This window comes from Berghia stephanieae, chromosome 3 (genome assembly GCF_034508935.2).
Source record: "Berghia stephanieae isolate SIO BIC M18660-M18661 chromosome 3, UCSD_Bste_1.3, whole genome shotgun sequence".
Taxonomy (NCBI): Eukaryota; Metazoa; Mollusca; class Gastropoda; order Nudibranchia; family Aeolidiidae; genus Berghia; species Berghia stephanieae.
In genome coordinates, this window is record NC_088362.1 from 35,059,413 (window position 1) to 35,075,463 (window position 16,051).

At 36.9% G+C, this 16,051-nt stretch overlaps 1 protein-coding gene across 1 annotated transcript in view; it reads right to left on the minus strand.

Moving 5' to 3' along the window:
- Nucleotides 1-16,051, minus strand: part of LOC144967626 (sodium- and chloride-dependent GABA transporter ine-like) — a 76,772-nt gene that overhangs the window by 43,041 nt on the left and 17,680 nt on the right. Inside the window, exons 2-3 of the mRNA XM_078905136.1 lie at nucleotides 8,883-9,017; nucleotides 6,252-6,657 (exon numbers count right to left, since the gene is read on the minus strand). Of these exons, the coding sequence (XP_078761262.1) occupies nucleotides 6,252-6,657; nucleotides 8,883-9,017 (541 nt within the window). The remainder of the gene's footprint in view (nucleotides 1-6,251; nucleotides 6,658-8,882; nucleotides 9,018-16,051) is intronic.

Here is a 16,051-nt window from a genome sequence, read left to right on the forward strand (position 1 = left end):
CAAGTAAGATTATTAGACATTTCGTGACCAAATTGTATGCCATCCACGTTTATGAGTAATTCTCACTAGACTGTATTATCCAGATTGTAAAAGTTCATGGTTACACAGAGTTTTGTTTATCGGTCCGTTATCCCTTTATTGCATAAACAAAAACTGGTGGGGTTAGTTCGTTGTAACTTTGCATACAGCACATATAGGGCCTAGAAAGAGGATTTTCACAACTTATAGGTCACCGGGAGCATTAGGAGCCTTGGGCTCATGCGTCTAAAATATTAGACATTATGCATTCCAGGTTGCGGAATTCGACCGTTATAGAGACAATGAAGGTTATATTATAGCCATCAACACAAGACCTCATATAAAGAATTCCAAGTTTATTTCATTATATTTTAATGTTCATGTAGCATAGATTTATCAATTTTCATTAAATTTATATTACCTTTTGAGGTGTTTTTACCATACATTATACAATGAGCAGGACATAATATGATCAATAAACAAGCACATGAAGAACAACAAAGACATTGGAAATACGAATTCTATATGTCTGCCAACTATATTTCAAAACTTGCTTACTATCAATGTAGAGTAGAAGTAAAATTCAATGTAAATTAATTATGTAATTAATTAATTTATATATTTTTAAATCTAATTTATGTATTTACATTTATTTATTTATTTCTGTCTACTGTCAGTACCAACTACTTTTTTCGGTTATGGTGAAAAACATAAAAGCAATCATCTGCCTCACCAACAGGGGTAATGCACAATACAACATTACACTTCCTGCATTTAAATTGTGATTTCCTGCTACAGCCTGGCAATTTGCATCTTTGGGGAAATTTGGCTTCTTTATCACGCATTGAGAAATGATCCACCTTGTCATATCTAAGAGCCTCATTTACAGATCTTACTGAGCAACATCAGGCATCAATTCAGGGACAGCTTGAATACTTTTTATGAAACCTTGGGCCAGCTGGAATTTAAAAGCACATAAAGAAATTGCACAGTCTGCCTTCTTAGCTTTGTACAAGAGCCATGAGTTTACTACACATAAATCCAGCAGATGGAACAGGATTCTTTTATACCATTTTTTGCTTTTGAAATCCATGCGATAGAACTCGAGCAGCATGTCACACTTATCAACGCCACCCATGCTTTGGTTGTAATTTTTTATAAGGCCAGGGCACTTGACGTAAATATATTCATTACGTGTACGTCATATCGCCTAACAGTATGAGTCGGTTCAACCCCGTGAATATTTGATCCCACTAAGACTATTTTGTTATCAAACCATTCACATAATAGAATGGTGCCATCACTATCACTCCTATAATCATAGGAACCCCTACCACGTTTTTTCAAATCTTTCATGGCAAGCAGTGGGCACTTACGACTTCTATTTGGCCTTACAGTACATGTGGCATTCAATTTCCTCTCCTTCAGCTCAACAAGAAGTTCAGGGCAAGCAAAGTAATTATCAAAAAAAATATAAGAGTTTTCAGGTTGATTTTGTGTGAGGGATAACACGACTTCACCCGGTTTACCTACAGGAAGAGACACATTTTCGACAGGATTCACTGTGTTGTCTCCAGAAAATTGTAGCCTGACCTTCCCGCATGCACCCACACTTTGTAACCCCATTTCTTAGGCTTTTTCATCATATAACATTTCAACCCATGACGGCCTTTGAACGGTATCATTTGTTCGTCTATAGCAACAAATGCTTCAGGCTCAGCGTTTGCAGTAAACGATCGGTTTATAATGTTTATGAGAGGTCTTACTTTATGCAGCCTGTCATAACCGACTTCACCTTTACCTTTCATAAGGGTATTATCATTGCAATGAAACAATGACATAATGTCCTCAAACCTATTTACTGTCATTGCATTTGCAACAATAACTTGCCTAGTGCCCGGGGACCAATACATTCTCCTAGAAGGTAAACATACAATGCTCATGTACATGCAAATACCAACAAATGTTTTCAATTCTTGCACATGGATCTTGGTACACCTTGTTCTTCCACACTGGTCCATGAATCTATTGCTTTCGAGGGTAAACAGTTCAAAAGCATCATTGTCAAAGTGTGCCAGAAACATCTCCATGATTGTTGTAGCACCAGCAGCCTTCCCTCGTGGAATCAGGTGGTTTTCCGGATTTACATGGGCGGGAAGATCTTTCTTTACCCAATGGAAGGTCCTTGGTGCCCCATCAACCATAGTTCTGGGTGAAAAACAAAATAAGAAAACGATACCGTACCATTATAAATCAAATAAAGAAAATCATACATTAAAAAATGTACTTTTCACTGTGGATGAAGCACTGATTAGTAAACATTATAAGACTTCAAATTAAAAATCAACAAGTTTGATCCCTTTTGCCCTTCATTGCGGCTCGAGAAGTTTTCCTTTCCATTAGTTAATTTAATGTATTTGTAGCCGATAAAGCCAAACAAATCAGTTCGCTGACACACTTTGGGGAGTTGTATACATGGCAGGGACAACATTCGCCTTTTATTCAATAATGGATTAAACTATTCTCTCACCTTTGCCGTTTGCTTGGTTGTGATTGAGTTGGGTCATTCAAGTCATCATCACATTCTTCAACATAAGAATGGTCAGGAGATTGGCCATCATCATCATCCTCGTCACTAGTTGTAGACGTTTCATCATCTCTATCGGGTACAGCAGGTTCAAAGTTTGGATCTAGCTCGTTATCCGTATCATCTCCATCAAGACGCTCATCTTCACTGTCGCTTGGTATGTCATTTTCAAACATTTGAAGCACCTCGTTTCCAGAATAAAATCTGGATTTAGGGCGAAGACTGAGAAGAAAAAAAAACAACATTTGGACCTTTTAGACGAGTAGCTTGAGCGAAAAAAGATATACAAAAGTATTCAAAAATACATTTATTTATACTTATAAACTCATCTTATTTATTGCTCATGTAATAAGTTACTCAAGCAAACCACAACAGTAGACTAGGTCAAATTCATAAGAGGTAAACACTTAAACAAGTTACTATGTATTAGTTATCCTCTGTGCATAATGTGCAAAATAGTAGACACGTCTATTTTTAGCAACAGGTCCGGTTTGCAGGATGTGTAATATTTTAGACATGTCTATTTTTAGTAACATACCCGATATGCATGCTGTGCAATATTTTAGACATTGGAGATAAAATGCCGTTGTAAAATAACTGTCACAATCTAATGCTTTATGTTCGGCCATAATAAGCTTTAGTATGTATATTATATAATAGGCATGGTATTAAGAGGGTTTTATAACTATTTGAATGATATAAATGGTTGTAAATGTGCTTACCTTCGATTGTTGTCAGAGGCCATCTTCAAAACGCAACAGCGAAAAAATGAATTATTTCCCTTGAGTGACTTTTGGCGCTTTTGTGTAAAAGAGGTAGAAAAAGTGTCTACAAGCAAAGCATTGGTAAAATTGGTTGTATATTAATATCAAACCCTCATGAGAACTTCGTCTAAAATATTAGACATTATGCAATAAAGGGTTATACTTCCGGATGGCAATGTTGAGAACTTCTTAGCCAAGCGCTATATCATTACGCGTTACCGGAGCTGCCTACGTTCTTAGTTAAGCAAAAGTCACTATAAACAGCTTTAGAAATAAATAATTTGCTATCAGCATGGTCCAAAAATGCTGATTATAGGTTCTAAGAAGCTAGACGTATCTTCTCAACAAGATTTATTGAGTCAAAGACACCTATGCAGCTCTGTGGCTGGACCAAAAAAAAATCGTATTTCTACGAATTTTTCGTAGTACTATGCAGGCCTGCGTTACTATTTAGGGAGAGGAGTGGAATAATATGTCTTATCATTACTTTTAAGGGTTCGGTTCACCCCGACATAATAAAGTTTTGAGACGAGGGTCACGTCTAGGGCACACCCATGTGTTAGCCTAGGTCACGTCTTATACGGCACAACATCCACTGAACGTGCTCAAGAAGGTCCCTGCCTCGCCAACAACAAGGCTTACGACGCGACGCCTCTTAGGCGATATCACAATTAATTTTTTTTTTTCGACCGAGAAAACGCTGTTAACGGCCAGGGCTACTCATTTTTACACCTGAGTACGGTGACAGAATGTGAGTAAATAGCCTTTTCCAAGGACTCCAACTGTGCGCTGTGCGCTGTGAACTGGGGGGACTCGAACCCTCGACCCTCCAGATGTTTCGAGTATTTTACATGAACGCATAGCATCAATAGATTTAATTTTCAGCACGTAGGTGGGTCAATATGACATAACCCCGTTTTGAGGCGATATGTCACAAATGGAAGGTCGGGGGTTAAAGGTTGAAAGGAAGAAAAGTAAGCGTAACTTCGGGGTCGAATCGGGTTCGTTCAAGAGACCCAATTTTGTCGTACTCTGAAAAGAAACATTTTAAACAATTTTGGCCTGAAAAATCGTCTTTCAAATATCGATCGACTAATAAGCCTAATAACCCTCATCTTGTTAAAAACTCTCAAACCTGGGACTTCAATGATGTCTTCAAGGAAGTCCCAAGTTAGAGAATTTTTTTACAAGATGACGGTTATGTTAATCGATCGATATTTGAAGGACGAATTTTCTGGCCAAAATTTTATATCCGTGTTTTTTGGGGTTTTTTCCCGAAGTACGACAGTGTACCTTTTACCGTTTGTAATCAATAAATTAACTTCCAGACCAAAACCATTTATTGTTGTACATTGTGACCAGGGTTAGACCTACCCAATTGTCGCCTTTTGTATGGTAACAAGATGATCATATAATATACAAGAAATGAAGTGAGTAGGAAAGTGCAAGAAGACAATAGAGAATAAAAACTTCGCAGAGGCCATGGGGGGGGGGGGGGGTTGCTCGAACCCGCGACCTTACTGGTACGACAACTCCGCCTGGCCGGGGAGATCGTGACTCTACCGTATGAGCTATCCACGACGCTATAAAAAAAAAGTCGCTTCAAACCTTAGTCTAACTAGAGCCTTCTCTCCCCGACTTCTTGAGGTCACGGGTTCAACACACACAAACGCCGCGAAGTTAGTTGGCCAGCATTTCAATATTCTCAACACAAACGTGTAACATAGAAACGATTGAGACATTGAGTATGCATAATATAACATTGTGTTACCGCCAAGTGCATGATAACTGGTTGAGAACTCGGTCACTGTGACCTATTGCAGCTGTCAAGGTGACGTCGCTCGGCTTTTTTTTTTTTTTTGGTTATTGGTTTTAGTAACGAATGAGTGAAAATGGAAAGGCCTAGGATGTGAACAATTGACACACTTTACAAGGCAGCAGGTTATTCATACATTTATCTAATCAACATTCATCGTCTGTATTGTTCCCATCCGAAGCCTCTCCATTTTCACTCTGTCGTTAGTATTTTCACGATCTCAGGCTTCAGGCAGGCCCCACAGTTCTCTGCTATTGTTTTTAGACAGCCTGTTATTAATTAGATATCACTAAATTAAATCAATCAGACTATAAAAGTTAAAGGTTCCAAGTGGTTTTTGTGCGTTGGTTCGTTTTATTTGGCGGGCGGCTGCTGTGAGTAATTATTTACTTAAAAGCACAGCATCAGTAGCCTGGGATTGGTATTTTTCGAAATGGTGGGCGGGTCTGAGAATGAGGCGAGGAGAGGTAATGCCAAAATTACTTTCTCAGTGAAAGTTTGTTTATTTAAAAAAAATTTGACTCAAAATTATTCAAGTAAGCTTAAAAATCGGATTTTTATCATCTGATTTTCCCCGACATAATAAAGAGTTTTTTAAAAAGTTTATTGGATTTTCAGACTGAGGAGAAGCCCGACCTTGGGAGGTTAGGGAAATATTATTATAACATCCCATAAAAACCATTGTTAATATCAGTCGCTATAAAAATAACCAAATATTATTAGATAGAATCTTGACGTAAGGTGAGGTTAGCAGCACATTTCACTTTAATTCAAAGTATCCAATATATATATATATATATATATATATATATATATATATATATATATATATATATATATATATATATATATACTCTTTACTCACATTCTCTCGCCGTAATCAGGTGTAAAATGAGTACCTAGCCTTGTCTCTGTTCGAAATAAAATAGTAATATCGCCTGACAGGCGTAATGTCCCGTCCTGCATGTTAAGTGTTGCTGTTGGCCAGGGAACCCTTGTAAAGTGCTTTGAGCAGGTTAAATGGTTATTGCGCTGTATAAAAGCTCAATTTAATTTATTTACTTACATGTAGAAATCTTCCGTAGGAGACCGCGATCCATTCGGTTGTAACACAGATCCTTGTGCTCCACCAATCTCCTGGGTCAGTGTATCACTATTGTTGCCCCCAGAGGACATGTTGATGTAGTTACTGTAGTTATTGTATCCAAGTTCCGTGTAAGAAATCAGCAACCCGGAGGCGTTATCCCCGTTGCCCAAACCCCCGACCGCCCCTGAAGCAGCCGATGCTCCCCAGGATTTGTTTTTGATGGTCTTGCCGTCCCAGCAGAGATCCGAGCTCCAGTCGTTGTCGCAGTCTGCCCATGGGAGGTGGTCCGTGAAGGTGTTGAAGAGGTAGTAGAAGGCCCAGGCAATGATGACCACGTAATAGGTGGTGAACAGGAATGAGATGACCACCGTGGCCAGGCCGGCACCTGAGAAAAACAAATCAAATGAATGAAGCTGACGTCACTCGGCTCTTTGTCATTGCTTTAAGAACGACAGCTGAGTGATTCTTCGTTAAAGGCATCACTCAGTTTTTTGTTGTTTTTTTTTTTGTTTTTTTTGTTGTTGTTGTTGTTGCTGTATTTTGAGGGGGGGGTTGTGGGGGGGGGGGGGGGTTGTTGTTTTTTTTTTTTATATCTTTGGTTTGTTTTTTTTTTTTTTGTTTTTTGTTTGTTGGTTATGGAGATCTGGTGGGTAGACCGGGTGAGTATTTTACTAACACGCACAGCATCAATACATTCAATCATATTTGTTTAAAACCCCAGAGCTTTAATATAGGACAATATCCACTGAATGTGCTAAAAGCGTTTTTGACGAGGAGCCACAAGCCAACAGCAACCTTTTACATGTAGTACGCGACATGACGTCTGTAAAACGATACGTATTACAATTTGCTATCGACTGAGACAACACTGTTACCGACCTGATACTCATTACACATCTGATTACCCAATTCCTTATGGGCTCATTGATGTAATGATAATCTTTAAAAAATGACCCATAATTATTGTTTTTTTTTAATAACTTGAGCTTTTAAATCGCGCAATATCCACTAAACGTGCTCAAAGCTTAGAGAATTACTAACAAACATGGATGGTAAAAGACAATAACAAAGGCCTGAGTGACGTCATCTTCGTTCTATCTATATATATTGTATTAAAATTCGTCGAATAAAACATTTCAGTGGGTTTGTTTTTGATTCGAAAATGTAAAATAAAGTACTAGGTCTACATCTTGTCCCTTAAATCAATCCATGACCCGAACATCCCACGCCTCTGCCTATCACCCGAAGCAAACAATGTGTATGTGTGTTGTGTGTGTGTGTGTGTGTGTGTGTGTGTGTGTGTATGTGTGTGCTGTAAACCATGCACAACATGAATAACAGAGCCCACAGTCTACGAGTCATTGAGAGATAAATATTGATAAGCTAAATCAGTGAGGACTTCCTTGGATCTAGGACGAAGTCCCAGGTTTGAGAGTTTTTGCCAAGATGAGAGTCAGTGAAATCGATCGATATTTGAAGGACGAGTTTTCTAGCCACCTTTTTAAATATGTGTTTTTCCAGAGTACGGTAGATAATTTCTTGACGGCCCCGGTGGAGCCTTGACATAATAACTGATACTGATAAGGGGCTACTTTGTAAAAGGGATAATATTGGGGGGTTTTTTCAAAGCCCCAATGGGGCCCTAACATAATATACTAATAAAGACCTACCTACCCCAATGGGGGCCTGGCGTGATAAATAAATAAATAAATAAGGGCCTATGGGGCCCCGGCATTACAAATAAATAGGGGCCTAACTTGGAAGAAGAGACGTACTCTCTTGACGGCCCCAATAGGGCCTTGGTGCGATAATTCAATAAAGTCTTATCTTGGAAAAAGGGGAGACGATTTCTTAATGGCCCTAACATCGCCCTCACACGATACCTTATGAGTCTACATTGGACGATAGGACATCATTTTTGGGCGGCCCAATAGGATTCACAGTAGTGGCGTCACTTCCCTCGCAATGACGCATAGTAACGTAGTAGCTGGTTCTAAACTATCGGAACAATAGCGAACACCCTTATGAAATACTTCTCCGACGAGCATAAAAGTGTATCCAGAGGAGAAAATCATTATAAATCTGATCATGTTTTGATTTATACATTCTGATCACATGACATGTGAAAATGTTCTAGCCAGCATGGATAATAAAAAGTACCGGTTTTCTTTGTTAGGAACCAAGTTGCTCGTTGCTAGGCGGACGTGACATCAGACTATCGAATCCTATTGGGGCTCTGGCATGATAAATTATTAGGGAATACCTTAGAAGAAGGGAAATGGTTTCTTAACGGCCAAAATGGGGCCTTATCAAAACACATAAAGATGGGCTAACCTTGGAAGAGACGACATAATTTCTTGACGGACAAAGGGGTCCTGACACCTTGAAAGATGGAAAATAGTTTCTTAACAGCTCAAATGGGGTCCCGCCATAATAAATAAATAAGCGCCTACGTTGGAAGAAGGGAAAAACTTGCTTTACCGTCCTAATAGGACCCGGATAAAAAAAAAATTAAAATAAATAAATAAGGGCCTACTTTGGAAGAAGGGAAAAGCTTGTTTTATGACCCGAATAGGACCCGGATAAAATAATAAATAAATAAGGGCTTACCTTGAAAGAAGGGACACAGTTTCTTGACGGCCCCAATGGGCCCCTGGCGAGTGTACTGGCCCACAGCCATCTCCATGAAAGCCAGAGGAATCCCGCACAAAACCAGCATGATGAAGAAGGGAATCAGAAAGGCACCTGGTGGAAATATAACATATATTAAGAAATCAAACATGATTCAAACTTTCGTTTGAAAATAAGAGAGCATTTATATCGCGTTGTATCCACTAAAGGTTCTCAAAACGCTTTAGAAATAGTCCCAAGCCAAATGCAACACGTAACATGTAGGAAGAGACATGATAATAATATTAATAATAATAATAATAATAATAATAATAATAATAATAATAATAATAATAATAATAATAATAATAAATAATAATATAATAAATAATAATAATAATAATAATAATAATAATAATAATAATAATAATAATAATAATAATAATAATAATAATTATTATTATTATTATTATTATTATTATTATTATTATTATTATTATTATTATTATTATATTATTATTATTACTATTATAATAATAATAATAATAATAATAATAATAATAATAATAATAATAATAATAATAATAATCATATCATATATATTAATATTATTATTATTATTATTATTATTATTATTATTATATAATAATAATAATAATAATAATAATAATAATAATAATAATAATAATAATAATAATAATAATAATAATAATAATAATAATAGTAATAATAATGTACTTTATGTAAAGCGATATATTATTTGTTTCGACAGAGACAACGCTGTTACCTACCAAGTAACAGCACCTAACAGTACCTACACCTGAGTACGGTGAGAAAATGTAAGTTAATAGCCCTTTCCAAGGACTCACCTTCGCTTCACTCAGAGCGGGACTCGAAACTTGGACTGATCGGTTCGAAGGGTATGACAAGAACACACAGAGCCGCTCTTAGTTTGAAAGTTCCCAGTTTCATTGCTGCAAACCCTGTTATGTCCGACTTTCTGGTCTTATGGTATGACACTTGCTTTCGGGTCCCGTAGCTGCGTGACCTGAGCCCTGCTATGCACAGCGAAAAGGCTCTTTACTCACATTCTCTCACCTGACGGGTGTAAAATATGGTGTTTCATTCATCCTGTTTTGTTGATAAAGGGGAAAACCGAAACGTTCATTTGATCTGTTTTTGTAATTAACTTGAAGCTCACATTCAATTTCACATTATTATTTATTTCTTCGAGCTTCGAGCAGCAACATTTACATTAGCTACATTTGAAAAATTACACACTTGTATTGTGTGGTAAGCGTGATAGCAACGTGCTCTACTTTACAAGTCTGACAACCTAAATGGGAGTGATCTATATTCAAGTTCTCATCCAACCTTGTCATCGATCAAATGATTTGCTGCTATACAACGATTGGACAGCTAGTTCTCAATGAATGTAAATACGCTGTTTTGTTAATGAAAGTTGTAAACATACCCATGAGCCAAAATGACCAATTGTGACGTTGGTTGTTTCTCAAACGATGAACACTTTTCACTATGTGGGTCATTTTGAGCACACATTGCAATCTGACCAATGACCCCGAGCACATGGAAAGTTAATAATATAGATCGTCCCCATTGCTATAGGCTCATTGTTATGATGGAAATACGTATAAACCTACGTGTACATATTTGCAGGTCTGACAGTCGAGCACAATGATGAGCTTGATGTATCATTAGTTTAACGGACAATAAAGTTTACGTCATTTCTGAGAACCTTTCCATTACAACAACTAGCCCAAAACAATTTGGTTATCAGACCTGCAAATAGGTACATGGTGTCATAAAAAATTATAATAATAATAAATAAACTTCCTTCATTCATCCCCAAGGGGAAATTTGTCTCTAGAGTCTATTCCAAGGGAAGACTGGAATAACCCAAGCGTTAGCCGCAGAGCAGCGCCACAAATTGAGCTAGGGCGATGTGACTTGCTCAAGGTCACACAACAATGCGGGTAGTCTAACTCGGTACCTTTTGGGTACGAAGCAAAGACCGTACCACTGAACCACGCTGTCCCTTAATAACCAGCATAAATTAAAGATTCTCCATGAGAACAATGTTTAAGAAAAAGCCCATCAATGCACACTGTTACCAGACCTCTGCCGTACTCTAGAAAATCCCATGTTTAAAAATTTGGCCAGAAAATTCGTCCGTCAAATATCGATCGCTTTAAATGACCCTCATCTTGGCAAAAAAAAAAAAACCCAAAAAAACAACTCTCAAACCTGGGACTGCGCAAAGTGTAACGTTTATAGTCTGATTAATAGAATTTAGTGATAACTAATCATTGAAATGGTTGTAGAAAAACAATAACAATGATCTGTCTCGTTCTATCTATAGATAGTTCGAAGTTGACGTCACTCAAGTCTTTGTTATTGTTTTTTTCCATTCGCGTTTATGAGTAATTCTCACTAAAACTGAATTAACCAGACTATAAACGTTCAAGGTTACACACAGTTTTGTGTGTTGGTCCGTTATATTTCCGGATGGCATTGTTGTGAACTTCTTAGCCAAGCGCATAATATCTATAAAGACCATTGGACTTGCTTTCTACGTGCACCTTATTGTTGGTCAGACACGAATATGGCCTTGCTTTTAACAATGGGGATGATCTACACAACCTTTCTCTGTGCTGGAAGTCATTGCTGGCAACGCGGTGTTTTTTGCACAGCTGCTTGCGACCACCAATGCGACCGCAAAAGTAAGGAAAATTTTCTGATTTGCATTACAACCGCAAAATCTGTACGTTTTGCTAATTTTTGACAAATTCTTTGATTCTTTTTTTTTTTATTATTATCATTTTTGCGAAATTTGCGTTTCCTACGGTGATGAAGATATCTGGAGTGGTTCCATTGAGATTTTAAAGTATTTTTTTTTCCATTTATTTTAGATCATGATGTTGCCATGTGCTACTGAACTTCAGGGGTGCCAGGACTGAGGGATGTCCCAGAATATGAAATTCGACGTCACACCAAAGAACTAGGACCAGTAAAGAAGCCATTAGGAACAGTCCAACACAAGCAATGAACACCATTTTACTTAGAAACATACAATCGATAGTAAAACCTGTGTAATTTGCTATGTTTACCAATCACTGTCAGTGTTTACATTATGACGTGGATAGCTCATACGGTAGAGTCACGCTCTCACCGGCCAGGAGGAGTTGTACCAATAAGGTCGCAGGTTCAAACCCCATCACGGCCGCGAAAATTTTTTATTATCTATTGTCTTCTGGCACTGTTCTATTCACTTCATCTCTTGTTGTTACCAACATAAGTGCCTGCTCCACTCACTTTTCTGAATTAAAAATTCACCCCATATACCGGAGCATACTCAATGGCCCAATTGTTTCTATGTTATATGTTTGTGTTGAGAATATTGGCTATTAAGCAGAACTGCTGGCCAGGTAACTTCGCGATGGTTGTGTGTTGGACCCGGGGTCTCCAGTAGTCGGTGTGTGTGTGAGAGAGAGAGAGAGAGAGAGAGAGAGAGAGAGAGAGAGAGAGAGAGAGAGATATCGAGTAATGAATGACCTGAGTTTGATACGATTTTTTTGGATTCGTGGATAGCTCATACGGTAGAGTCACGCTCTCACCTGCCAGGCGGAGTTGTCGTACCAATAAGGTCGCAGGTTCAAACCCCATCACCGCCGCGAAAATTGTTTATTCTCTATTGTCTTCTGGCACTTTTCTATTCACGTCATCTCTTGTTGTTACCAACATAAGTGCCTGCTCCACTCACTATGTTAAACATGTTACACGTTGCTGGTGGTCAGAGACCCTTTGTAAAGCGCTCTGAGCACATTTAGTGGATCTTGCGTTATACCGTTATATAAAAGCTCAAGTTAAATTTAAGGTTAAATAAGTGCAAGTTGGTTGGAGAGTATTTCCATTACAACATCAATGAAACTATTCTGACGTGTCTTATTTGCAGGTCAGATAACCCAAAATTTTATGGCCTTATTGTTGCAATGGAAATACTCTCTTGGTGCATAGTTGAGTCCTTGGAAAAGACTCTTTACTCACATTCTCTCACCGTGCTCAGATGTAAAATGAGTACCTGGACGTTAACAACCTTGTATCTGTCCGAAAAAAAATGTCCTAATATCGCCTAACAGGCGTCATGTCTCGTTCTACATGCTAAGTGTTACTGTTTGCTGCTAGGACTCCCATGCAAAGCGCTTTGAGCACGTTTAGTGGATATTGCGCTATATAAAAGCTCATTTAAAATATTATATATATTTAAAGTCAGTTTGAAAGTTCGTTGAGTCAAACAGATATCATAACATATGTACCGACGACACTAACACTCTCAAAAACAATGAATTAATTTCGACACTGTAAAAAGGTGTCAGTTTGGCGTTTTTACGCAAATCGTTGCATTCGAAATAATGTATTCGCTTAATTACTTTAAGTATTTCAGATCTACACTAAGTTTTCAACAATTTTCATCTATTTATGACATCAAGTATTATTATTGCCCCTTTGATGCGTTCAATGTGATGGTTTTGGGTGGATAATACCCAGGTTTAACTTTTGGCCACACCCTCAACTCTATCACTCTATCAGTCCAGTATAAACATCACGTACAGAGATTTGTCCGATTTCAGAAAATCGTGGCATTCATAATGATATTATTCAATTGATCACATTAAGGTATTCGGATTTACAAAAAAATTTAATAAGTTTCACCGACTAACAACATCAACTAATATTACTGCTAATATTGTGTCGTCTTTATGCCATCGATGTGATAATTATTGCCCTGGGAAATATTTCGTTAAACGTTATCGGCAAACTGTCAATTGTATCTGTCTAGCTTCTAGCCCGAACAAACCAAAAGTAGATATATTAATGTTATTATGATGGAATACTAGATACTGTTCGCGTCTGCTTCAGATTTTCATTTGAACAGGATTAAAGTGGTCAAAACACCCATTTTCTTTCATGTAAGTATAGGTCAGTGTATATTACTTAGTTTTGAATTATGGGCAAACTCTCCATTTTACCAATCAACAATCAATACATGATCACCAGTGCACTGTACTGTAAGGTAAGTTCTCGAACCCAGGATCGGGGAGACATTCCGAAAGCTCCTACATCCCCAGTATTCTTTCAATTTGTATTTTCACCGTAGACCTTTTGTCAGGCGTTTATTTATTCAATTTGTCATCATATAGAAGCAATTTAAAAACTCTAGAACAAACCTTGATAGATTTGTGAAAGTTTAAAATTTCCTAATTTGACTATTGTTTTGATTCTCGGCCGCCATTTTGATTTGTGAATTATTGAAAGGTAGTGCAAAGCAGTCCGAGGATTTGTTTTTATTTCTATTTGTGTTAGCTGGAGATCGGAGGATTTTATTTTCTATTAGGGTTAGCCATAAGTCTTAGCATAGCAGCTAGTGTGTTTGTTTTTCCTATTAGGGTTAGTTAAAGGTACTAGGTTTTTTTTTCTTGGGGTTAGTTGAGGGAATATTATTTGAGTTGTTTCCCTTTGTAGGAGCTTTCGGAAAGCCTCCCCAGGATCGTCTTTCAACTCTGCTCACGTCTGCTACTTCAGGTTTATTTTCGCAGTTGATTTCTTACCACAACCTGTTTTCACACACGGACAACTGTATGAAAATAGTTGTTTCGCCGCGAAAGTGCGGGCTTTTTACTAACATGTATATATATATATATATATATATATATATATATATATATATAATATATATATATATATATATATATATATATATATATATATATATATATTTGATGGCCCGTTTTTTGGGTTTTTTTTTTGTTTGTTTTTGCTTTTTTTTTTTTAAAGTCCTTATGTCGACGCGTGAAGTAAAAAAAAATGAAGTTGTTTTCTTTCTGCCACGAAGATTACGTCCTGTGTCTTATCCATTTGGATATATTTGATCAGGAATTAAATAATTGAACAAGTGTGTATGAAAGGTGCCAGAGAGAATAATACCAAACAACAACAAAAAAGACCCAAAAAAAATAATAATACATTCCTCAGACCTTCTGATTACCGGTCAGACGTGCTACCATTACACCATTATATACGCCTGGTCCTTCATTTCTAAATTAGATAATTGCAAAATTGTGTCTAATTCAGATGACGGTTGAAAACAGCTGTCGTCTCTCATGCCAATCTAGAATTTAACGTTTAAAATAGTTGAAAATAAATGGAACAATTTTACGATTTTCATTGCGCCTCAACACGATCTTTTTGCTTTCCACAATAGGTATTATAAAGATAAACAAATTACCTGTTGGGTTTAAGATAGCACTTTCAAAGTAGGTCTACACGTAACTGTCTTATCAAGTAATAATAATAATAGTCTTTATTGTCCTCAAAATAGTGGCAATTTGTCATTTGTTACACATTTATAACAATATAATATTTTAAACATAATAACATATTGATATATACACACTCACACATACGTACACTAGTATATATATATATATATATATATATATATATATATATATATATATATATATATATATATATACTCTAACGGACACGATATATTATTATAATTTCATCAAAAGGTAGCGTTCAATATAGAAAAGAAAGCTCCGTGTCCATCTCGTATTCCAAATCTATTCTCACCATACATCACAATTGGATTCACTAGTCTGATGTCACTTCGCCCAGCAACGGCGAGCAGTCTGGTTCTAAACAAAGAAAATTGGTACTTTTTATTCTTCATGCTGGCTAGAACCTTTCATATGTGATCAGAATGTATAAAAGTCATAATATGATCATATTTATAATGTTATTCTCCTCTGGATACAAATTTATGCTCGTCGAAGTATTTCATAAGGGCGTCCGCCACTGTTCCGGTATTTTAGAACCAGTTACTAAGTTACTATGCGTCATGAGGAGGAAAGTGACGTCATGACCGCTGAACCCTATTGTAACACAATAATGGTACTGAAGCAACGCTGTTTACACAAACGTGGAAAATTGGGTCGCAATAAATAAATAAATATTAATATAGATATATGTGTATTGTTTTGTTTTTGTATGTGTGTGTTTGTTTTTTGTTTTTGTTTTTTGTTTTGTTTTTTGTTTTGTTTTTGTTTTGTTTTTTTTGTTTTTTGTTTTTGTTTTTTTTTTTGGGG